General features: G+C 48.2%; 1 protein-coding gene and 1 long non-coding RNA gene across 3 annotated transcripts in view; one reads left to right on the top strand and one right to left on the bottom strand.

Annotated features, from left to right (window-relative positions):
• Positions 1 to 21,809, top strand: part of GNB1 (guanine nucleotide binding protein (G protein), beta polypeptide 1) — a 45,052-nt gene extending 23,243 nt beyond the window's left edge. The window contains exons 6-11 of one of the 2 annotated variants that reach the window (XM_015417956.1): positions 4,842 to 5,004; positions 10,251 to 10,317; positions 13,139 to 13,340; positions 13,827 to 14,043; positions 17,584 to 17,695; positions 19,754 to 21,809. In XM_015417956.1, coding sequence (XP_015273442.1) covers positions 4,842 to 5,004; positions 10,251 to 10,317; positions 13,139 to 13,340; positions 13,827 to 14,043; positions 17,584 to 17,690 — 756 coding nt within the window. In that variant the 3' untranslated portion in view covers positions 17,691 to 17,695; positions 19,754 to 21,809. Of the gene's footprint in view, positions 1 to 4,841; positions 5,005 to 10,250; positions 10,318 to 13,138; positions 13,341 to 13,826; positions 14,044 to 17,583; positions 17,696 to 19,748 lie in introns of both variants that reach the window. The other variant, XM_015417955.1, reaches the window with a different exon arrangement.
• The window catches only part of LOC107116095, a 60,923-nt gene continuing 37,125 nt past the window's right edge, over positions 770 to 24,567 (bottom strand). The window contains exons 2-4 of the long non-coding RNA XR_001482695.1: positions 4,051 to 4,154; positions 1,285 to 1,386; positions 770 to 937 (exon numbers count right to left, since the gene is read on the bottom strand). This is a non-coding gene — a long non-coding RNA (uncharacterized LOC107116095). The remainder of the gene's footprint in view (positions 938 to 1,284; positions 1,387 to 4,050; positions 4,155 to 24,567) is intronic.

The raw sequence follows: 24,567 nt of genomic DNA, 5'->3' as shown, positions 1-24,567 counted from the left end.
CCGTTGGAAACACATGCTGGGTGAGAGACAAAGCGTCACTCAGGTTTGAACCTCTTTGGTGATGAAAAGGAACAAAGAGGCACCTTCTCATCCTCCCTGCAGTTGCATGTTACCTGGACTTGGTTATATAAGGTGTATTAACATATAGGGCACTTTTCTGTTATGTGAAACTGTCCGTGAATACTGGAAAGAGGTAGACTGTCGTGACCTTTGAGATCTTTCCCCCCAAACTCGTGAAAGAAGAAGGGGTAATTTCATGTTTTAAACATTTAATCATTGTGCTGAAGCCCTCAAAGAATTATCATAAGAACATAAGAGAAGCCACAGTCGTATGAGGCCAATGGCCCATCCAGTCCAACACTCTGTCACACAGTGGCATCAGAGTGGGTGATGTGTGTGAGAAGCTGCAAAATGCCGACAGGCCTACAGGGCAGGGGTTTGCTGTTGCATCTTAGGAAGCCGTCCCCTCCACTTCCCAGAACCCACCCAGGAGGTGGTGCCTCCTGGATATACAAACAGTTTTTGTGCTCTTAATCTGTTTGTTTCCATATGCCTTGTCCTTCACTGACACCATATATAACAACAATAATAATAATAATAATAATATAATAATAATAATAATAATAATAATGCTTTCGATTTATTAATCGCTTTTCCCACAAGTGGGCTCAAAGTGATTTACAGTTACACTTTTAAGACAGGGGACTAACAATGTTCATAGGGGATAGGAAAGACAACATATAATTCATTTTTAATTGCACACGCCGTAACTGCACGGTGGAGCCGTCTCCGGTTTGGATCAGTCATGTCCCGAACGGCTGCGTTGATATACAGGACTGCAGCCCTACGCTTGGCCCTCCTTCATCCAGAACCAACCAACTTGCACCGCTTTTGTCTCACAATCACTCACTCTTGCAGATTTGAATCCCAGCTTCTGCTGTAAAGGTGGGAATAAAAACATATTGATTGTGAGTGTCTAAAGGGTGCAGTCAGTCTGTTTTAAACTTGATCCAGTTTCACTGAGCAGAAGAGGGGCTAATTCTCATGCATTACCCCCCCCCCCCCCCTGCCTTTATTTTTATTGCTGGTGCTCTGTGCATACTTCTGGCCAGCTTTGTGAAAGCTGAGTGGGGTTTTTCCCCCTTCCCCAGTGTCTCTCCTCCAGAGCGAGCACAAGTTTATGTGCCCCGATGGGGGTCAGGCATTTGAAGCTGGCAAACCCCCTCCACCAAAGGAAGTCCCTCAACAGACTGGAAACTCCCTGCCCCTGATCTAATCGGAGACCATTATTTCTGTTCCTCCTTTTGCGTGTGCACGGTCCTTCCCCGTTTCATGTGTTTTGTCAGTGGAGAGTATTCATCAAATCCAGGAAATTGGACGACAACTCTGCAATAACCAGAATGTAGATTTAGATTAGTATTTTCATAAGTCTCTGAATAGATTACCCGTACAAAGTCAAGTCTAAAAATATCCCCAAGCAGCAGTGCTGTAGCTAAGCAGTTGTGCAGGGTGCGCCAGTGTTCCCTCTAAGCTGAGTGAGTGTGAGCTAGCTCACAGTTTTTTAGCCCCCGGCTCACACATTTTTGCCTTAGACTCAAGAAGGATGGCTCCAGAGCAAACTAATTTAGGCAGGAGCCAAATCACTCACTCACAACTTTAATGCCAGGAGCTCACAAAATAGAATTTTTTGCTCACAAGACTCCACAGCTCAGAGGGAACATTGGCGATGACCGTTCTAACGAAAGAGGGGGGAAGCGCCTGTAGGAACACGTCCTTTCATAGTGATGCAGTACAAGCGACCATGTTGAGACCCGTTTTGTCAGCTTCCAGGTAGATGTTCTCTGCCGATTATAATAGCTGACTTTTTAAACAGTGGAGCACATGACCTGTTGTAGCCCCACACTTGGCAGCTGGCAGATGAAACCCAGCCCATGCTGCTTCCTCTAATTCCCAATCAAGAAAACATAAAAGACCTCAAGGGTGTTACTTCGTAGCAGTTCTCTGGGCATGCAACAAATGCAGCTACGCAGTTTGAGCACTTATGGGCGTGGAACAACAGGAAGCTAAGAATGTGAGGAGAAGGAATAATGGAACATGAGGAAAAGCAGAATTTCTGAGGCCAGGATCCAGAGCACCGCTCAGTTAGTCCTTCTTGGGCACCCAAGGTGATTTGGAACTCTGTTGGTTAAACAGCAGCACATGGAAAAAAAACTCCCTGTGCTCCTTAGAAAGTCACTCTGATTTCAGAAAAGTGCACCGCGATGCAGCAAAGAGGAAGAATGTCATCTAGGTGTGCCTGAAACCTGGGACACACCATTGGATCCCACCCTAGGTTCTTGAGAGACGGTGGGACACCTTATGGATCAGTCATGTGATAGTCAAATTGATAGGTGTATTTGCATTTACCAGGTCCCGACCAGTGTTCCCTCTAAGCTGAGTTAGTGTGAGCTAGCTCACAGTTTTTCAGCCTCTGGCTCACACATTTTTGTCTTAGCTCAGGAAGAAGGATGGCTCCAAAGCAGACTAATTTTTGCAGGAGCCAAATCGCTCACTCGCAACTTGAATGCCGGTCGCTCACAAAGTAGAATTTTTGCTCACAAGACCCCACAGCTTAGAGGGAGCACCGGTCCCGACTCCATTTGTAATGTCAAAAGAACCATTTTAAAGCACTTGGTTTTATGTCATTACAGTCTCTTAATTATACTTTATTTGTAAACCTCAGAGGCTGGTGATTTCTTTGTAGGCGGAAGCTGCCTTTCTCTTGTCAGGTGGGTTTTGTAAGTTCTGCTGTCTTTATGTTGTCGAAGGCTTTCACGGCCGGAGTTCATTAGTTGTTGTAGAATTTCAAAAGCCAATCCATATGCAAAAGAACCTCCTCAGGAAAGCTCTTTTATTAGCATGTCACAGCCTGGGGAACTCCTACAAGATAATGACTCAGCCCTACCCCACCTTCCTGAGCAGATATAAATTACCTGCCTACCCTTTTTCTTCTCACCTTGACACAGAGAGTATAACACATCTTTCTGTGTTATACCTCTGAGGATGCCAGTCACAGCTGCTGGCGAAACAAGGTCCTACAATGCCAAGACCACGGCCATACAGCCCGGAAAATCTACAACAACTAATCTGCTGTCTTTGCGTGATAGCAAAAGGAATTTTGCCTTTATTCTGACCATTCTTTAAAGGAATAGCTGTAGGGCAGGCTGTGTACGCCGGTAACACTAGCATTTTGGGCTGTTCAGGCTGATTCACATACACGGAGCTAGTCTGGTATAGTGGTTAAGAGTGCGGACTAGTATCTGGGAGATCCAGTTTTGAATCCCTGCTCGTACCATGGAGTCGCCGGGTGGCCTTAGCCCTGTCATACTCTCAGCCCTAACCTACCTCACAGGGTTGTGAGGATAAAATGGAGGAGAAGGATGCCGGCCACTTTGGATGCCCATCGGGGAGAAAGGCGGGGTATTAATGAATCAGCACAATAACCCTGTAAGGTGGATCAGCATTGTCTTTTCCATAACGCAGATGGATCTGAGCTTGAACTTACAAGCATGTCCCTGGCAGAGGTGAGATCTGACCTGGGTGGTGGTTGTTTTTTTTTTCCTTTTCTGATTTGCACCTCCGTCTTAGTTACAGATGCCACAGTAGCTGTTATCTCTCGGTCACGCACATCACAAAAACAGGAGTGGGAAGAGTTATGGTACGGCCCGCACGCTCAGAAAGCTCATCCCTGCTCTAAATAGATCTATGATCAACAAACTCTGTACGCAGCTGGAACTGGAGCCATCCCAGCTGCCTGGGCTTCTAAAAATTTCATGTTAACGTCTAGGAATGGAAACATTTTCCCCCCCGGAGCTGCGTAACTCGTTCGAGCTCCAAAAATATGGCACCAGCTAGAAATTTCGAAATGTTCTAAAGACCTGCTTGCGACCGTTAGGATAACAAGAGCTTTCAATTCACTCCACGAAGGTTGTAGAAGCTTATTGACGGCACCTCGCTGGCTCCTGGATGTTGTGAGAACACCCCTTTCCCTTTGTTCTATTTGCATCCTACCTGATCACTAAGGCATTGAAGTTAGGTTCTTTCTGTGACATGCGGCCTCGTGATTGGATCATGCAGTCTTCTTGGCTTGTCTCTCCCTCCCCTTCAGTTGAGTTCTGAAAGAGGAGGTAGATAGTGTTGGAGATAAATAAGAGGGAAAACTATATTACCTAACAGGGATACAAGAGAAGAGAAGAGATTGGATTTATACCCCGCCCTTCACTACCCAAGGGAGTGTCAGAGACCCTTGCAAACTCCTTCCCTTCCCCTCCCCACAACAGACACCCTGTGAGGTAGGTGGGGCTGAGAGAGCTCTGGCAGAAACTGCTCTTTTTTCAAGAACAGCTCTGACAGAACTGAGGCTTGCCCAAGGTCCTCCAGCAGGTGCATGTGGAGGAGTGGGGAATCAAACCCGGTTCTCCCAGATTAGAGTCCGTGCACTTAACCACTACACCAAACTGGCTCTCTACAAAAGAACTTTAGGAATGAATCATCATCAGGTCAAGGGCCGGCCCCAAGCAATTTGATATCTGTAGCAGAGCATCCAGATGGCGCCCTTGCTAATTATCAGGGGAGATGTTGTGTTCTCCAGCTCCTGTTCAGTTTCACCAGACCTCTCACTGGAAAACGTCCTGCATGGACTCCAGTGGCTTAAATCTGTCTTGCCATGTGGGCTGTCTCTTTACTAGTGCCCAGAACCGACTGCCTTGGGTGACCACTTCGCCCCTTGCCCTTGTGGTTTGACCACCTGGGGCCCGGGATCCTGGCAAAATAGCTGGCTGAGCATGTGTTCTTCCTTCTAGGTCCATGCCATTCCTCTGCGCTCATCCTGGGTCATGACCTGTGCATATGCCCCATCAGGAAACTACGTGGCCTGTGGTGGTCTCGACAACATCTGCTCCATCTACAACCTGAAAACACGTGAGGGCAATGTACGTGTCAGCCGTGAACTGGCTGGCCATACAGGTAAGTGTCTGCTTCCAGTCACCCTCAAGATGTTTTTGTTTCTCCAGCTTTAAAAAGAAAGAAAGAAACCAAGTAATCCTCATGCAAGCAGTGTCTCTGATTTCTCTTGGAAGATTGGCCTGTACTGCCATAATTGTGATTTCTTAGTTTAGTATCTTTATCTGCTTCCTCCTTTTATGAATGATCACTCTTCTTGGGTTGATCGAATAATGTATCAGCATGTGAAGGGAATCTCTGTCTCCTTCCTTTGTTTTCTGTTTTTGTTTAGGTAAGGTTTTGAAGCCGTTTAATAAGACTTAAAATCCACGTGTGACTGGCTGTTGTGAAACTGTGTAAAGGCACTAACATTGCAGTTCAATACACACGTGCAAACACTTGCACAACTGTACCTTTGAAGTCCTTAGTTGGGATCTCTCCTTTAGGGAAGGGGCTGTGGCTCAGTGGTAGAGCATCTGCTTGGCATGTGGAATCCCTGGCACCTTCCGTTAGAAGGACTAGGTAGTAGGTGACGTGAAAGACCTCAGCCTGTGACCCTGTAGAGCTGCTGCCGGTCTGTAGACAATATTGACCTTGATGGACCAGTGGTCTGATTCAGTATAAGGCAGTTTTCATATGTCCATGCGTGCTTTTATTTGCTTGTGGCCTGTTGCTCAGTAACCCTTTCGTACTCTTGCGTTACACGGAGGCAACCTCCAGAGGTGTGGTCTAGTGCAGCTGTTAACACAGGGTCACCCCTTTGAGGAGCTCGTGAAGAGAAACGTGGCTGCGCTCTTCTTCTGCTTTGCTGGGCACACTCCAGCTCTCATGTACCGTTTCTGATGGGAGCAGGTAAAGCAAGAGCTCGCAAACAGCCATTTGCCTGGCTGGCCAGAACTTTAGGGGGGGATGCTCTCGTAAAGAAGAAAGGGAGCGGGTCCTTCCAGGCTGCCATGCTCCAAGTGAATTCTACTGGTAGCAGGAGCTCCTTTGCATATTAGGCCACACACCCCTAGTGTAGCCAATCCTCCAAGAGCTTACAGAGCTCTTCTTACTGGGGCTACTGTAAGCTCTTGGAGGATTGGCTACACTAGGGGTGTGTGGCCTAATATGCAAAGGAGCTCCTGCTACCAGTAGAGCCCTGTGTGTAGGTATGTGTGGGAATCTGGGCAGGGCTGGTAGTGCTTCTGAAATGCCGGTAGATCAGCTCCTGCATCTGTCCAGGGGGTATGGCATTGACGGCCACTTGCCAAGCAGTTGCTTCCTTCGGGCTTTGCATGGGTGTGCACGAATGCAGAGGAGCTCTGTAGAGCACCTGCAGTTGTACCCAGGGCTGGCGTCAGCATATCCCAAGGTGGGGCAGTTGCTAGGGCCCAGGACTTCCAGTGGGGCCACCATTGCTGACCCCTGCCCGCCTCTCTGTACCTGTGCTCCCAGCTGCCCACAGTCATTAAGGAAGGGCGTGTATGTGTGGGGGGGTGCTGTGCAGTGGTGGCATTCCCAGTGGCAGTAGCACTCCCAGCCGCATACACTGCCCAGCGCTGTTGGGGGAAAGAGGGTGCAGGTAACTGAGCAAGGGGGGGGGAAGGACTTGCAGGTGGCGGAAGGATGCAGGTGTAGAGGTGTAAGGAGGGCACGAGGAGGGGAGGGGGGGCTCTGGTGGTGGGCAGATGGATCCCAAAACCTGGAACCGACCCTGGTTGTACCCCAGTCTTAACGGGTAGCATAGAGTCACTTCATGCTAGTCCGTACACAGTGGGGTCCATCTGCCACAACTGCCCGAAAGACAATTCAGCGGCTTTCCAGGATCTTTTTGCTCCATAACCCAGCTTGATAGGATTGCTTTGAGCAAGTTGCTTGAATGAACCGTCCCAGCCAGTCATCCTGTCACAGAAATTGTGTTATGTGCTGTGCTGCAGATGCAAGGCGTTGTTGGAAGGGGCTGTCGCGCCCTGCCCGCCTGCAGGTCTTAACTGTTGCCAAACTAGCTATATTTATTCTGTTCAGTGCTTCATTCCTCCCCCCGTTGGTATAAAGGTGTTGGGGGGACAGCATGGAAGTGTAGCAGTTAAAACTTGCTTTTTGAGCAGTAGCATGTAAATAACAAGCATTAATAGCTTCCCTCGGTCTTTGCAGTCACTTCATAAATCTTTGTCCTTCACTTCCCCAAACCCGACAAGAGTCCCTTGAAAGGAATCGCACATTGCCAAGTGCAACACTGCACAAGCTGAAAATAATTTTGCACTGTAAACAACATTTCAGGAACCGAGGCATTTTCTTTCTTCAATGTCCGGTGCCTTAGTCCTGTTTGCGCGTAACTTTAAATCTTGACTTACACCCTCGTGATGCTTTTACGTAAACCTGCAAGCTAAATTTCACTCCAGTCAGCATTCTTAAAGCGCTAATGGAAACGAGTTGGGCTCTGGCTCACCTTCATGCAGATGGAGCAGTCATGACTAGATCTTAAGGTACATGTGCCTGGTACAGTTATATTGCTTATATGCCAATTTCACTGTCATGGCTTTTCTCAAAGGATCTTGGGAATTGTGGTTTGCTTAAGATGGCTGTGAATGTATTAGAAATCTGTAGTCCCCTGTCACTGTAGTCCCCTGCGATTAGGGTCCCAAAACCGACTGACCCTCCCTGGACCCAAGGATGCCAGGCTGGCAATAACCAGGGCCAGGGCTTTCTCGGTGGTGGCTCCTCTCTGGTGGAATGAGCTCCCAGAAGAGATCAGGGCCCTGCGGGACCTTATGGAGTTCCGCAGGGCCTGCAAGACGGAGCTCTTCCGCCAGGCCTTCAGTTAGGAGGGGCCGCCCCGATAGAGAACCCTGTCCCCTGAAGTCATCAAAACAGCCTGTGCCAGCTGCATAAGGTTAGATCCAGGGGCTGACCACTAGGATGGTATATTGAAGGTTGGCCGCCATCTTTTAAAATCTTTAAAATTTCTTTATCCGTATCTTCACTGTTATCACCTTTTAATGTTAGAATGTTTTATTTGGCTTTAGGATTATTTAAACTGTCTGTTGTGTGTTTTACTCTTTTTGTAAGCCGCCCTGAGCTGGCCCTGGCTGGGAGGGTGGGGTGTAAATCTGATAATAAATAAATAAAATTCCTGGGGAGAGGAAGTGACTATGGAACGACTTCCAAGTTTTGTAGTGTTGAGATGCCTTCGGAATGCAGGTAGTTGCAGGTGTGCTGGGGCCGCCTGGTGGTGCCGGTGTCTTGCTCTCACAACCAGCTTCCTGCTTCTTGGCCTTCTGTCTGGCTCGAGCTCCATCCCTGTCCCACTTTCCACCATCAACAGGACCACCATAGGGAGGGCAGGAGAGAGTCAGGCCTCGTTCCACTGCACCCGGACCCTTCTTCGGCTTCCCTTCCCAATGAATGCCTTGTTGGAGACTCTGTCATTCTGCATTATGTTTTGGAACAGGAGCCAATTTTTGGCTGCAAAGCAGGGGTGGCGAGCAATGTTCCCTCTAAGCTGTGGAGTCCTGTGAGCAAAAATTCTACTCTGTGAGCTACTGGCATGAAATTTGTGAGCGAGCCATTTGGCTACTGCATAAATTAGTTGGCTCTGGAGTCCTCCTTCCTGAGCGAAGACAAAAATGTGTGAGCTGGAGGCTGAAAAACTGTGAGCTTGCTCACACTAACTTGGCTTAGAGGGAACACTGGTGGCGAGTACACGGAGGAGCAGCCATTCGCTATGTTTAGTGTATCTCTGTGCTCCCAGAGACAGTCGAGTGACTTTCAGCAGTGCCCCTGCAGCTTTTCCATTTGCTCCTGGATTTAGTAGCAGTACGTCAGAAGAGCAGCGGGAAAGAACTGGCTCAGGAGAAGTCCCATCTCGCAACGTTGGCAACCCCCAGAGCCGTGTCGCATCTTTACGCTTGCCTTTTGTTTCCCGCAAAGGAACAAAATCTCGAGGTGCGGCCAAGCGCAGAGGCCTCTTCCTCCAGAGGTTGCCAGCTTGGCTCCGGAAAAACCTTTAGCGGTTCTTAAGAGGAAACCTCAGGCGGGCTCTGTGTCTTGCTGGCTTTCCGCCTCGGCAAGGCTTTACTGATACAGACTAAAGGGAACCCTCTGGAAACGGCTCGCAGAGGGGAACTCAGGTTACTCAGCAATGGATAGTTATTTATAATCCAGCAAAGCCAGAGCTCCCAGTCTAATGAAATGAATAGCAGATGCATTAAACCGTATTGGAACACGGTGCAGTTTCTCGGTGTGTTTTTTTTAAAAACACGAATGTACAGGAGCTTGAATGCTGGGATACTGATACAGAGAATGCTGGGATACTGACACTGATCCTTGGTGGCCGTGGCAACCAGCGTTCCCTCTAAAATGAGTTAGCGTGAGCTAGCTCCCAGTTTTTTAGCTGCCGGCTCACGCATTTTTGTCTTCGCTCAGGAAGGAGGGCTCCAGAGCAGACTGATTTATGCCATAGCCAAATTGCTTGCTCACAACTTTAATGCCAAGATCTCACACAGTAGAATTTTTGCTCACAAGACTCCACAGCTTAGAGGGAGCATTGGTGGCAACCCTGGAAAACGAGCATCTATAAAAGTTTTTGTTTTTTGCAGCTGGAGACAGAAAATGGTAGCTTGGGGGGGGGCAGTGGAGAAAGCTCCATGTGTTGACAGCATTCTGACCCAGGATGCAAACTTTGCAAGGGTGTCTCCCCCCCCCCCCCAAAAAAAAAAAAAAAGGCAGTGTCTGATATTGTGGTTTGGAAGAGATACAAAAGACAGGATGGAATGACTAATGGGCCTCGCTTTTCTCTGGAAACACCCTTGCTTGATCAGGCAGCCTGGACCCATGTTTACCTGAGCAGCTTAAGGACACAGGAAGAGCTGGCAGCCCTGTGCTGCTAATATGGCAAGCTGCGGTTTCCTACCCCCGCCCAACCTAAAAGTGGGCTGAGCTGTTTACGTGCTTGAGTGGTCCTCTCTTGTTTGGAGTGGATGTGCTCAGTTCATAGTCGGGGTGGGAGAGAAAAGTGGCTAGTCATGCCAGCAGTGGCCGTGTGACGTGGCCTTGGGCCCCTTTTTACCCTTTTAGCTTGTGGATTCTTTGCAGCAGTTACCGTGCTTGTTTCAGTGTATTAAAAAGTCACTGAAATGTGTCCAGACGCTTTGGACCAATTTACCAAAGAAAAGGCAGCAGTGGATAACCTAAGTCATCGGGTGTGAGCGGAATGGGAATCCGGAGATGTTTCTGAGACATATTTGGCTCTTGTTTCCCCCCCCCCCTCTTCTGTCTTCCCATTGCAGGCTACTTGTCATGTTGCCGTTTTGTGGACGATAATCAGATTGTCACCAGCTCCGGAGATACCACTTGGTAAGAGCCAGGCCAACAGCATTTCTATAGCGACGGGCTCGCGCATTAATATTGTGGAGCAAAACCTTCTCCTAATGCTAGGGACAGTGTAAATCTGCATTGCATGAGGGCTTGCCCACAATGTGGCAAAGTGTTCCTTCGTGCCTGTGACTGGAGGTCACCGCTGTGCAGTATTTAGGTGGCTGCAAGCCCTCATTAAGCGGTGGCTGTGGTCCGATCTACACACTCAGCAGAATGAAGTCGGAATTGGAATGGTGAGAGTCCTAAAGTGGCCGAGTAGACTGATGCCTAGGGTTGCCAGACACACACACACACACACACACCCCGGTTCCCTGCTGCCGATCAACTCCCTATAAATGGAGCAACTCCATGTAAATGGAGGCAAGCACGAGAGAGGGTAAAGTGGTCTAACCACTGTATTCTCTGTTGCGCTAGTTTTCTCCTTGCGGAGAATTTGTGCATGGAAAAGCATTTTAAAAAATCCCCCTACACAACACACAACCTGAAGTGATGCAGCTGGTTCTGCTAGCAGAGTCTGCCGCATGTCTTGGCCAGGCCTTGGAGAGAAATCTTCAGAAACAGATAAATAGAAGCCTTCTAAGCTTACCGCAGCCCTGCTTTCATTTTTCAGTAGGGGACAAATCCCCCCTCTCCAATCCACACACACAATAAGCGGACAAAAGCTTAATGTGGGCCCGAGCTGGCACAGCAGCAGAAAGATACAACAAGAGGTCTCTGGTTCACCTCTCGCCCTCCCGTGAACTCACTGGAGGCCCTTTCAACCTTCTCCCATTTGTAACAGGGAGACAATAACAACCATCTACTTATAAAGGGCTGTTACAAAAGCTGCCACAAAACTTGAGCATGAAAATCCTTGAGCACTTGGAAAGTGCTATGAAAATTGTAAATTTCATAACTCCTGAACGTTCTCCACACTTTGAGAGTTGAGAGAAATAAGCGCTGAGAAGAGCCTGTTGTCAAGGTCTCGGAAGCTTTGCTCCCTCTTGAGCTGCATTACCTTAGTTCATACTGTTCATTGCCTTTACTTTTATCTCACCCTTCCTTCGAAGGAGCTCAGGCAGAATGTATTCCTTCCCCCACCCGTGCACACAAGTGTGTCCTTGCAGTGGCCCCATCCGGTCGATCAGCCTAAAAGTTACTGACAGGCCCAAGACCATCCCACGGAGCTTGATGACTGAGTTGGGACTTGAACCTGCGGCTCCCTGGTTTTCACCCAACAGTCTGCCCACTGCCCCACACTGTTTCTTTGCCCGTATTCTTTTTCTGTAATAAATTATGTGGCAGGACGAGATAACAAATTACCATCTGCACAAATTTAAGAAAACCACGCAGAATGTCTCCCGAAGCACAAAAGTGACGCAATCTGTTTTTAGTAGTCGCCCGGAGGGGCGACTGCCCAAGTCAGCCAGCAGAGCCAAACCACCAGAAATCTGGTTCTGCCACTCTGCCGGCTTTGGAGAAATGCCAGGTGTTGCCTGGCATGCCTTTTTAAACATGCCGCTGGAACCAAAGCCGGCTGTTCTTTGGAGGGTGAATTCTGTGCCCAGCACCACACTTCTTTGTGCTTGCATGGAATGGTGGCATGAACACAGCCTTTTCTGGTGCGCTCGTTGTCAGAGGAGCTTGGCAGAGGAGCCGCCTGCAAAGGGGCCTCTCGGAGCCACTTTGATCAGTGTTGACCTTCTGCGACCAGAAGAAACTGACCTTGCAGCCCGTACCTCATCTCTGCTAGTCTGATATTCCCCACAGTTTAGAAGTGTGGCGTGGCAAGCTTTGACATCGGGAGGCGTAGGCAGGGCCCTCTCTGCTGCTTGCGGGGATTTTGTAATAGGCCCCTCTTCTCCCTGTACATTCTTGTTGGCGGTGCTAAAGCTGTCGATAAGAGTAGGTGGGCTCTGGGAGCCAAGAGGTGGCAGCACATTATTTGAGCGAAACTCCACACCGGCAGGAAGTCATCTCCAGGTGGGAGAAACACTGTGACCATGATGGGTGCTGCTGTAAAACAGCCGGGCACTGATAGTTGGGTGTGAGGGTGCCACCATATGCCATTCCAGGAGAACATTATGAGAGTCAATACTTGGGGTTCTTAATACCTTTGAAAAGCTACTCGCTTACGGGGTGGGGGGGGATTAGGTTCCATTGGGAAACAAACTGTTAAAGACACATGCAGAAGTACATGCCCATTGACACATCTTAGGTACATGATTTGTGCTCATTTTGGAGAGTTGCCGCTGTCTAGCAAGCCGCTGTTGCTGGTTAATTAAGCAGCAAAACGCGGCCTTCCATTCAGGGCAGAAGTGTGTCCTGGGTGTTTAAGGCGTATGCAGAGTCCTTGGGCTGCAGTCTTAAAAGGGGGCAGATTCCCTGTGCCTTTTAGAAACACTTGCTGGCATTTGACTGTAGTACCTGGGCTGGGTTCTCTTTGAGAACCAGTGTAGTATATGGGGGCTAAGAGGCTGAGTTGTGAGCCAGAAAGTCTCCCAGTATGTTGTCCCACCTATTCGAGGGCTAGCTGCCCCCAAGACGGTCAACTTTTGTCTGGTCTTCTATCCCTCTTCGGGCTATACACCTCTGGAGTGCAACTGAAGACTGACATGATGGATTCTCCACCCACCTCTTGGAAATGTGCTTCTGCGCTTCAGGAGCTGGCAAGGCAAAGAGGAGGGTTCCAACTTAGACTTTTCCCTGACATGCTAATTTTCTGTGTGGAGGAATGACTTTTTTTTTGTCTGTGTGTGCTAATTACTATAATTTGGAGACTTCAAAGGGTTCATGGCTTTCTTTTCATTCCTCTGCCCAGCGCCCTGTGGGACATAGAAACTGGCCAACAAACCACCACATTCACTGGTCACACCGGAGACGTCATGAGCCTGTCCCTTGCTCCCGACTCCAAGTGTTTTGTTTCCGGTGCCTGCGATGCCTCTGCAAAGCTGTGGGATGTCCGAGAAGGGATGTGCCGGCAGACCTTCACTGGCCATGAGTCGGACATCAATGCCATATGTGTACGTAAGAACGTGTGTGTGTGTGCGGGGGGGGGGGAGGTTGGAATTCCAGGGGTGCTTGCATGTCTATTGCCAGCAGATGCATGTCCATTATGAAGAACTTCTCGAGGGGTGAGCTGATAGCTTTCCAGCGTCATAGAGCCAGTTTGGTGTCGTGGTTAAGTGTGCGGACTCTAATCTGGGAGAACCGGGTTTGATTCCTCACTCCTCCACTCGCTGCTGCTGGATGACCTTGGGCAAGCAAGCCATAGTTCTGGCACAGCTGTTCTTGAAAAAAGCAGTTTCTGTCAGAGCTCTCTCAGCCCCACCCACCTCACAGGGTGTCCGTTGTGGGGAGGGGAAGGGAAAGGCGTTTGTCGGCCGCTCTGAGACTCCGAGTGAAGGGCGGGGTATAAATCCAATCCCCTCTTCTACTCCCTCTTTTTGAGCTTAGGGAACTTTGCACTTGTCACATCACACATGCCCCTTTCCCTTGCCTCCCTCCAGTTCTTCCCCAACGGCAACGCATTTGCCACCGGCTCCGACGATGCCACCTGCCGGCTCTTTGATCTCCGTGCCGACCAGGAGCTTATGGTTTATTCCCATGACAACATCATCTGTGGCATCACCTCTGTAGCATTCTCCAAGAGCGGGCGTCTCCTCCTAGCTGGCTACGATGACTTCAACTGCAATGTGTGGGACACGCTGAAAGCGGACAGAGCGGGTAAGCGGCGGTTTTCTTGAACGCTCGGGGCTCCAGAAAAGTGGTGCATGCCCCCAGCGTTCTGAAGGAAGGAGGGCCGGAGGAGCAGTGGGGTGAAGGGGGTCAAGAGCATGGAAGGGGCTGGATGGGCCATCAGGGTAGACCCAGACCTGAGTTTACGCAGAAAAATCACACGGTGCAGTTCCTGCTGCCGCAGGGGAGAGGAGTCAGATCCATACAACATCCTTATTGATTTAGATGCTCCTATTTATGATTGATGGTGATCCCGGGGTTGCGGGGGTGGTGGTGGTTAGTGCTTGATATAAACACCGCAAAATGGGCTGAAGTTATACCAGATGGACATCTTAATTACCCCATGTTTGTCTTTTTGATCACTAATTGCTGTTCAGATTTTTAAAAGCTGTGCTGAGGGTTGAGTGTGCCAATTTGTATGCGCGGGCTTCGTTTGTTCAGGTGGATGCTTTTTTTATATTCACGAGGTGAGTGGTGGGAGACGGCAGGGGAGAGAGTAGCTGTAACCCCAAGGAGAGACTTTTATTTCAGACCTGTGGCAGTCTCTGAATGGTGTAGAGAATTTCTGGTAGACTGGATCCCCTGCCTTCCTAATGTCCCCCTCCCCCCCCTTGCATGCACGAGGACGTAGAAGCCTGTGTGTTGGAGCCCCACCTCCTCAGGAAATCAAATTTGCATGCAGAACAGGGATAGTCATATGTGAAAACAGTGTAGCATTTATTTTGGCTCGTTCATCTCGTTTGCTTTCAAACTAGACCCACGATCCCTGTGTGTTTGTATGCGTGTGGATATGCGGGGTACATGGAGCTAAGTGTGTGGACATGTTCCCCATCGTGTGCAGCACAATACCTGCCACCTACCAGATGTACGAAGAAACCTCACACTCGCTTGATATTACCCTGTTAGTATCTCCTCGGGATGATTCAGGCGACGAGTTGGCAGTTGTGCTGTGCGGCAGTACTTAAAAGCTGTTTAGTATTCCTCTGAGCATTGACGCCTGCTTTTTTTTAAAAAAAGGGTAACGGTAACTGTCAAGTAGTAATGATTTGTAGCTGCTGATTTTATAACCCTAAATACTCTGCTCAGCAAAATTTTCCTCCTCTGAATAGCAATTACAGATGCCTACCCGTCACAGTTACAAATATGTATCAAAGCTTTGCCCCCTTGTATACTTAATTTGACACAATGAGTTGGCAAGAATTTACCTTCCTTGTGAGGGGAAAGCCAAAGGGTTCCACAATCACAGAATCCACAAACTGAGAATCCTAGAACTGAGAGGATCGTACTTGTCTCCTTTTGGCATTTCTGACACACACACCCCTCCAATGATTGAGGGATGTGAGAGCCAGTTTGGTGCGAGAGCCAGTTTGGTGTAGTGGTTAAGTGCGCAGACTTTAATCTGGGAGAGCCGGGTCTGATTCCCCATTCCTCCACTTGCACCTGCCTGGATGACCTTGGGCAAGCCGTAGTTCTGATAAGAGCTGTCCTTGAAAAAGAGCCGTTTCTGTCAAGAGCTCTCTCAGCCCCACCTCTCTCACAGGGTGTCTGTTGTGGGGAGGGGAAGGGAAAGGAGTCTGTAAGCCGCTCTGAGACTCCAAAGTAAAGAGAGGGGTATAAATCCAATCTCTTCTTCTTCCTCTTCCTCCTCTTCTTCTTGAAGCAGAGTTATTAGTTCCCAAAGACATAGGAGGGATTCAACCCACCAGCGACTCTTGTTTGTGCAAGGGCCAGCCAAGTCGCAGCTAATTTAGCTTCCGAGATATGATGAGATCAGGGTAGCCGGGCCCATCCAGGTGAGGTAACAAAGGGGAGAAATGCATTGTTAAAAATATATATATATATATATGTGTGTGGTGCCAAGTGAAGAGCGACCCTGGACTTCCTTGGTGGTCTCCCGTCTGCTTAACTTCTGAGATACGATGAGATCAGGCTAGCGACAAACACAAGTAAGCAACAAATTGAAGTTAAACACACAATAGCCACTCGACCAAACGCGTTTCGGCCCCGAGGGACTTCTTTAGTGCTCTAAATAAGAACAAGCAGCACTAAAAGTATAAAATATGCGTTCCAGGCAAGGCAGGTAGTACACGAGTCAATGGAATAGTGCAGCTCCAAATAATAGTGGTACAAGTTTTGCTGTCCATCAGGCCTGCATAGATCGAGGAAGCCCGCACCCATCAGAGACTATCACTTTGCATAACCACACTTTGTACACCTTCTTACATGTGTGCGTGGTTATTGTATGTGTGACTTATATTTGCTGCTGTATGCAATGTCTTGATGGATGTGATGCCACACCCACTACCTCTTTGTTTTTATCTATGCTCTACGAATGTTTTTAATTTGCAGCTACTGTGCACTTTGTGGTCAATGGCTATCTTTTGCTTTATGGTTTAGCTGCTCGGCCTTCTAGGTTCCTGATCTGATCAAGCGGTCAAGGAAGACCGCCTTGTCTCTTCTCCTTTGCTCGGCCCATAAACACACCCACACCAGTGATGCTCACGTGACCCGCTCCCTCGCCCCTGCAGCCACATCATGAGACTGGCTTTCTACGAGGAGCCATAAATTTTTCAGGATGCTCTCAGCCCCTCGCGCTTGCTAGTTTTGGCTCTGGACCTCAGGAAGCGCAGAGGTTTTTATTGCTCGAAGCGTGGAGGCTGCTGACTCAGATCGGAGTCTTCCTTGACATTTCTATGGCTCTAATGGATTATGGAGATGGGCAGTAATTGTCATCACGCTATACATATTTTATACGGAAAGTCTGTCACAACACTCTCCCGAAAGTCGGCAAGAGAACTGTTAAAAACAGTGGCCCTCGGGCTTTCTGGCAGACACAAGTAAATGTATTTGGAGATTCCCTTTAAACCACATTCAGAGGGCTCCGTCCTCAGCGTGCCAGCTAGACGGAAGGCTGAGTGGCAGATGCCAGTTGTGGTGTGCCCTCAGCGACCCCCCCCCAGCTGAAACCACTGTGCCTGCTCCAGCACGCTTACGGAGTCCCTGTGTGCAAGAGCTCCTCTCCTATGAGTTTCATCCCAGGAGAAGCTCCAGCGGTCAAGGAGCCGTGGACTTTACGCTTTGCTTGAATTTAGCAGGAAAGCTTTCGTACGCGAGGGAACGTCACGAGCGCATGCAGAAGAAGCCTTGAGCTCCGAATTAAATAGGCACATCTTCCTGTAACCTGTCGGAAGTTTCTTGTGACCGTTACATTTATTTATTTGATTCATTCCTTTGGGCCTGCCTTTCTCCCCATTGGGGACCCAAAGTGGCTCACGTTGTCCCCCTCCCCTCCTTTTTATCCTCACAACGACCCTACGAGGTAGGTTAGGCTTAAGAGAGTGTGACTGGTTCAAGGTCACCTGGCCGCCAGGAGGAGTGACCCGAAAAGCCTGATGTCTGTTCCTACACGTCTTCTGAATCTGTCTTGTAATGAATTCTGTGTCGGAATTTAGCAGCTCTTGAAATGTTTGCCCTTCTGTAACTCATTTCTCTCTCCTCCCCCCCCCCCTTTTCCTCTTAAATTTCTAGGTGTCCTAGCTGGCCACGACAACCGTGTCAGTTGCTTAGGCGTGACTGACGATGGCATGGCTGTGGCCACAGGATCGTGGGACAGCTTCCTCAAGATCTGGAACTAAAGTCTGTAGGTATTTCGGAAAGGTGGCCGGGTGGGGGCATTATGGCACGGACCAGCAAGAGCTAGAGCAGTCCTCCCTAACCAGTTTCTGAATTGCACAAAGACCTTCATTTCTCTCCCTCCCTCCCTGCACACACATACGCTGTCCTTCCCCTCCGTCTGAAGCATTAGTGATCCTCAAGCCCCTTTCTCTTGGGCAGCCTCTGCTTCTTTTGGCGGAACTTGTGCGGGGCCATCCCAGGCAAGCCTCCGCTCCCAGTCTGCAGAGGAGGATACTGAACTCCAGTGGGCTGTGTCTTGTACACTTAACTGCATGTGAATGTCTAGCTGGAGTTTAGGAAAGTTAAAAAAAAAAAAAAGGATTGTCAGTGAGACCTGACAATGAAGTGATGCCTATATAATGTAAATAAGCTTGCTTGGTACTTTTAATTTCGTTATTATGGCAAGGGAAGGAATCCTGTGTCAAAGGTCTGTGCAGGCTAAGTGCGTAGAATGCTTTATTTAACCCCCCCCCCTCCCCACCCCTCCCCTGAAATTAAATGTGTTTGTTAGCTTCGCAAGGAAGAATGAAAGCTGGTTAATTTTCAGCTGAAGTCCTTGTGAATCCAGTGGCATTTAGGAAGAGTCCAGTGCTCCCTCTAAGCTGTGGAGTCTTGTGAGCAAAAATTCTACTTTGTGAGCTATCGGCATTAAAGCCGTGAGCGAGCGATTTGGCTACTGCATAAATTAAGTTTGCTCTGGAGCCCTCCTTCCTGAGGTCCAGCATACCTGAGGGACCGCCTTGCCCCACATACATCCCAAAGAGCACTTCGGTCGGGGTCGCAACATCGTCTTGCGACCCCGGGCCCGAAAGAGGCCAGGCTTGCGGCCACAAGGGCCAGGTCCTTCTCGGTAGCGGCTCCTATCTGGTGGAATGAGCTCCCGGAGGAGATCAGGGCCCTGCGGGACCTGTTGCAGTTCCGCAGGGCCTGCAAGACGGAGCTCTTCCGCCAGGCTTTCGGATAGGAGCCGCCGCCGCCACCACTACCACCAATGGGGCACCGCCGGAGGCTAAGTGGCAGATAACATCAGGAGGCCACAGTAACCTCCCTTGGAATGAAAGGGCATGTGCAATATGGAGAGAGGGTTTTAGTCACGCGGGATCCTTGGGTGTGTCCCATGTATTAACTGTTTTAAATTGTTTTATTGCGTTTTATTGCACTATGTGCCATATTGTTGTAAGCCGCCCTGAGCCCGCATGCGGGGAGGGCGGGGTATAAATAAAATAAAATAAATAAATAAATAAATGTGTGAGCCAGACTAAAAGACTGTGAACTGGCTCACAAGAACTCGATCATAGAAGGAACAGTGGAAGAGTCTCCCCTTCATTTCAGAAAAGGTCGGGGGGGGGGGGAGATCCTTCCCCCACACACACATTGGGCAATTTCCATCCTCCTTTGTAATGGATGGGATTTGCACAAGAGCAGACCTTTGCTGTTATGCAGCTTCCGTTCGCTTTCGTAGGGCACAGGAGTGCTTACGGAGCATGGCTTGGATCCTCTGTGTGTGTGGGCCAGAAGATAGTTAAATGTCCACAAGAACATTTTATGCCCAGAGACAGTCCCGCTATAACCGTATCTTAAACGTGGGAACTTTTGTGTTTGGTTAGTTTCATTTAATTTTGAGCCAGGCTATCTGTTTGTGCGTTCCCTGCACGAGGTGCAAACATCTTCCACCTGGGCCTTTGGTGGACTTGTCTCTCTGTATAGACACACACACACACGGCCTGTATCTTTGTTTCTTGCTATTCCACCCACTGTTGCCTTTGGTTCCTTATGGGTGTATTTCCACGCTAGGAAAGAATGTAGAAAGGGATATCCCACTGTAAGCAGTCTTGAAAGCTGGCTTTGGATAGACCAGGTCCAAAGCACTTGCCTGTCTATAAACGTAGCCCTAAAGTTAGTTGAAAGAGGGAGAAAGTTTATTGGGTTTAACTCTGAAGGTTGTCGTCACCCTGGGCTGTGTAAATCTTAACCAAGCTCTTTTTCTGTGTGTGTATGTGTGTGTATTTGTATGTCAGAATAGCAGTGGACTCCACGCTGACTGGAAGACTTTTCCACCACAGTCAAAAATTTAAAATAACGTATCCAATCCAACTGTACTAACTTGGACCCCTCCCCCCTCCCCCCCTCCATCCAACCCAGCCACCAAAGGGCAAGATCTTTTCCCGCCTCCTATTGCCGAAATGAAGAGCACAATTATCTCCTAAAAGAAGAATCTCTGTGGTTACATACAAATAGCGAATGAAGTTTTAAAAAAAATATATTGTGCATTCTTTTGGGGACCACTTCTCTCGTCTAGCAAACTAAAGAAAACACACTTCTGTAAGCATGTCCAGAAAAAAAACAGGAAAAAACATGTGAAACAGACGACGTTTACGTTTCACTGTAGTTTAAAGATTATAAACCATTGATTTGGTTTTACTTTCTTTTTTTTCTAAGTTGGGGGTGGGGGGCGCCTTTGTTTTACTCTCACTTTCAGATTTTGAAGTCGTGTTTGTAGCAGGATCGATATTGACTCTCTGTCCATATTTCTTTTTATTTTATTTTTTAAACGCAAATTGCTTTTACAGTCAATACAAGGGAGTCCAAGCCCAGGTGCTTCTGGGGTTGTTTATGCTGTAAATTTAGTCCCTGGATTCATTTTTTTAAAAAACTTCTGTCTTAGTGTCACAGATTGTTGCACAATTACTGCATATATAGGACAAAGTTAAGTAAGGTAACCAAGCACACGCTGTACATGGTCTTGAATGTTTAAAGAAAAAATTCACCTTTTTATGGGTTAACAAAATGCAAACTAGTTTTTTTCTCCACCCCACCTCACTCATGATTATTATTCCTACTCCCTTTTTTGGGGGGGGCATAGTTCGGATTTAATAATGCGCCACTGGAGGGCCAACTGTGCCCTAACGCTACCCCGCAATCTCAACAAATAAGGTTCTGTGGGATAGTGGGTTTGTATTTAGCAAAGAGAAAACCTGTTCAGCGCTTGGCTATTCCATAAATCCTTTGTGTATGGAACAATGTACAAATTAATGTTTGGGTTTTTTTAAAAATAATGATCTTGAACTTTCTAAGTTAAATGAGAACAATGGAAAGAAATCATATCCCCCCCCCCCATATTTGCCATATTGGGTTGGATTACTCTTTAGAATCGCATGCTGTAGAAATGCTGATGTGCAAATGAGACTAATGTGTCCTTCAATGTGTTTTTTTCTTTAAAAGAATAACCTGGTTTTCTTTTTGTTTTTTCCCCCCTTATTAAAAAAACATAAGTTGTAACCATCGCCATATTCTGCCTTTACCGTCGCTACTCTGTGCATAAAAAAAAAATTATGAAGAATTAAAAATACCAACCTATGCACGTCCTGGAGTAGCATTGATAAGTCACTATTGTAAAAAAAGATTTTTTTTTTTTAATTACCTGTTCAGCTTTTGCTGTAGATTTGATTCCGGGGTGCAGAGGAGGGGGGGGGGGATAACAGACGGTCCTCTATAAATTTAAATTCTCAGTGGCCAGTTGGCTGTAACCAAGGAAGCCTTTTGATCACCTTAAACCCCCCCCTTTTTTTTCTTTTTGGCTTCCTTAATGAGCTGGCTTACCTGCCTTGGTTTTTGAAAATGGGAAGGGGGGTGGGGTGGGAAACCTGACAGAAAACCCCTGAATAGTAAATTGTTCTGTCAAACTTTTCTCCTCTGTCTATATATCAAAATCTCCCTTCCCATGCTGCAGCTGTGGGTTTTTTTTTCTCCACTCTGGTTCCCCTCCTCCTCCTCCTCCTCCTCCTCCCCCCTCTCTGCGACATCTCTGTATACAATGTGCTGTAATCGTGCGTTTTTAGGCCTGGAATTGGCATTTCGGGGGAAAAATAAAGAATGATATTAAAAAAAAATCTCCTTTCCCCTCCCCTCCCCCCCAACATGAAACTATTACCCGTAGAGCTTTCTCCACCACCCTTGTATCCTCCTTCACCTTTTGTATTTAATTTTAAAGTCAGTGTACTTCAAGAAAGCTGGATGCAAGATAGATACTATATTAAAATGTACTGTTATTTAAGATGTAATAAAGCAGTTTGACATGAGTTTGTCCCCTAAGCCTCGTGGTTTTCTTTTCCCCCAACCTAGAGTCGCCGCTCTAATGGATAATGGGCCGCCTCTGTTTCCCTTCCCTACGTGCAGGGCATGAGCTTGTCTCACCCAACATTGGGAGGTGACAGTCCTGAGAACTTGGCCGCCACCATCGGGCACTAGATCCTCCCCCATCCTGCTGGCGTGATTTCTGACAGACGCTCTGGACCAACCGCTTAGCTTGAGCACAAACAGCCTCCTATTCAATGTGCCTTAGTGGTTACTTTGCCCGTCTTGCCTTTGGAAAATATATTTGGGCATAACTTTCAGAGGACCCGTAGCTTGGCGGTCCTCCAGTTCAGTCTCTGGTATCTTAGGTCATAGCGGTGGGTTGAGTGCAGATTCTGTGCCACCGGCGTACACCTGATCTTCACGTTTCTTGTGTCCTGGCCCCTAACCCAGCCCAGAGACGAGCGCTTACAATACTTGGTCTGTATGCAGGAGGCTCCAGGGTAAGTTCCTAACATCTCCAGAGAAAAGGATCTTTGGTCAGTGGGGCTGGGAAAGACCTCAACCCCAAGGCCTTGAAGAGTAGCTCTTATCATATAGAATATTAGAGTTGGAAGGGACCTTGCAGGTCATCTAGTCCAACCCCCTGCACTCTGCAAGAGCATAGCCGAAAGCCCTACCACATACCCGAAAGATGGTCGTCCAGCCTCCGCTTGAAAACATACTTCATTGACTTAGCTTCATTTATACCCTGCCTTTCTCCCTGGTGGGGTCCCAAAGCAGTTCGCATCATTTTCCTCTCCTCCATTTTATTCCTCTCAACAACCCTGCAAGGTCGGTGAGGCCGAGTGCACGTGACTGGCCTGAGGTCACCCAACAAGCTTCCTGGGCACAGCAGGGGATTTGAACCTAGGTTTCTCCGATCCCAGTCTGACAGTCTTTAACCTCTACACCAGGCTGGCAGAGCCAATCCGTGTTGGCGGTACTGGGTTAGATGTCATCGCTTCAGGCTGCTTCTTTGGTTTCTGTTCCCTCCCCCAGTTATACAGGAAGGGGAAAGTAAATAAACACTGCTGTCATAGGTCTGCTGTCAAAATTTCACTCCGAAAGGGAGCATTACTGGCAGGTTTGAGCCAATGTTGGCAGGGAAAACTTGTAAAGTCTTGTTCTTCTCCACCCAGAAAAGCCTGTCTTGTATCAATCAGACTAGTAGGTGGGGCTGCAATATCTCCAGGTAAGGTCAGATCCTGGCCACTGCATAAGGAAGCGCAGTCCCCTCATGGGTGGATGGATCTGACTGAAGAAGATGGCTTTCTTTGCTTTTAATTATCCACCTCCCTTTAATCGTCCTGGCCATGCTCACAATTGGGGGGGAGGGGGGAGTATTTTTCTTAACTAGGAGTTCTAAAAATCTATTATTTAAATGGAAACCACCAAGTCACCGGTTAAATGTCTGGTGTTTGGGGGAGGGGGATTCTTTGAGAAAAGCCACGCTTCTGGTAAGACATCACCCACACCCCGCGTTCAAATTGTAATAGTCCTGGGAAGGTTCTCTCTTTGTGAACAGCATGAAGACGAATCCTATCAGCCTAACTGTCAAAGTTGTGCAATAGTTAAAACGGTGTTTTCGGCCCAGGCACTGGAACAGCAATGGCTGTATTGGCACATGTTCAAGATGTCGCTTTGGATGTAATGTGGCTTCCAAAGCACTCCAAAAAGCCATATTTAGCTCCTGGTGAAAGGTAATACTCAAAGTTCGTGTCTTTCCTCACTTGGAACATGGTTGCATGTTTTTTTTAAATGGGGAACCTACTGGACATTTTTATACCCACCCTGAACTCAGTGTTCCCCCTAAGCTGAGTTAGTGTGAGCTAGCTCCCAGTTTTTTAGCCTCCAGCTCACATTCTTGTCTTCACTCAGGAAGGAGGGCTCCAGAGCAAACTAATTTATGCAGTAGTGGAATCGCTCGCTCACAACTTTAATGCCAGTAGCTCACAAAGTAGAATTTTTGCCCACAAGACTCTACAGTTTAGGGGGAGCATTGCCTGAGCCTGCTTGTGGCGAGGGCGGGATACAAGTCCAATAAAAGAAAGAAAGAAACAGACTTCCCCTTTAGGATACTTGATGATGCCCCTCAGTACCGTTCCCAAGATGGACCAGATACTGCACTACTGAAAGTCCATAAATTTCTGCATTTTAAATTGAACTAAGCTGAGTCTATGGAGCTGCGGTGGCTCAAGTGGTTAAGACGCTGAACTGCAGGCTGTGGAAGGTCGGTAGTTCAGCAGTTCGAGACCCGAGTGTGCCGCATGACGGAGTGAGCTCCCGTCTCTAGTTCCAGCGCCTGCCAACCTAGCAGTTCGAAAGCAAGAAACTGCAAGTAGATAAATAGGTACCACTTCGGTGGGAAGGTAACAGCGTTCCGTGCGCCTCGGTGTTTAGTCATGCCGGCCACATGACCACGGAAACGTCTGGACAGCGCTGGCTCTTCGGCTTTGAAACGGAGATGAGCACCGCACCCCTAGAGTCGGATTCGGCTGGCTTTCGAGCAAGGGAACCTTTACCTTTAAGCTGAGTCTGGACTAATCCTTGGTTTGGGGAATGAATGTTCCTTGGGTTGTACTAGCAGTTGGGGTGGGGAGCTTTGTCCCTGCAGTGTATGGTTCGCTGCACTTGTACAAAGTGTAAGAAGCAACTATCATGTAACTCTAGGGGTGTGTCCATGTAACTCTAGGGGTGTGGATAGGTTATGTGGCTTATTCT

Source organism: Gekko japonicus, unplaced genomic scaffold (assembly GCF_001447785.1).
Source record: "Gekko japonicus isolate JY-2015 unplaced genomic scaffold, Gekko_japonicus_V1.1 scaffold893, whole genome shotgun sequence".
Lineage (NCBI taxonomy): Eukaryota > Metazoa > Chordata > Lepidosauria > Squamata > Gekkonidae > Gekko > Gekko japonicus.
The sequence above is the reverse complement of the archived record's forward strand: the minus strand, read 5'-3'. Positions and strand labels throughout refer to the sequence as shown.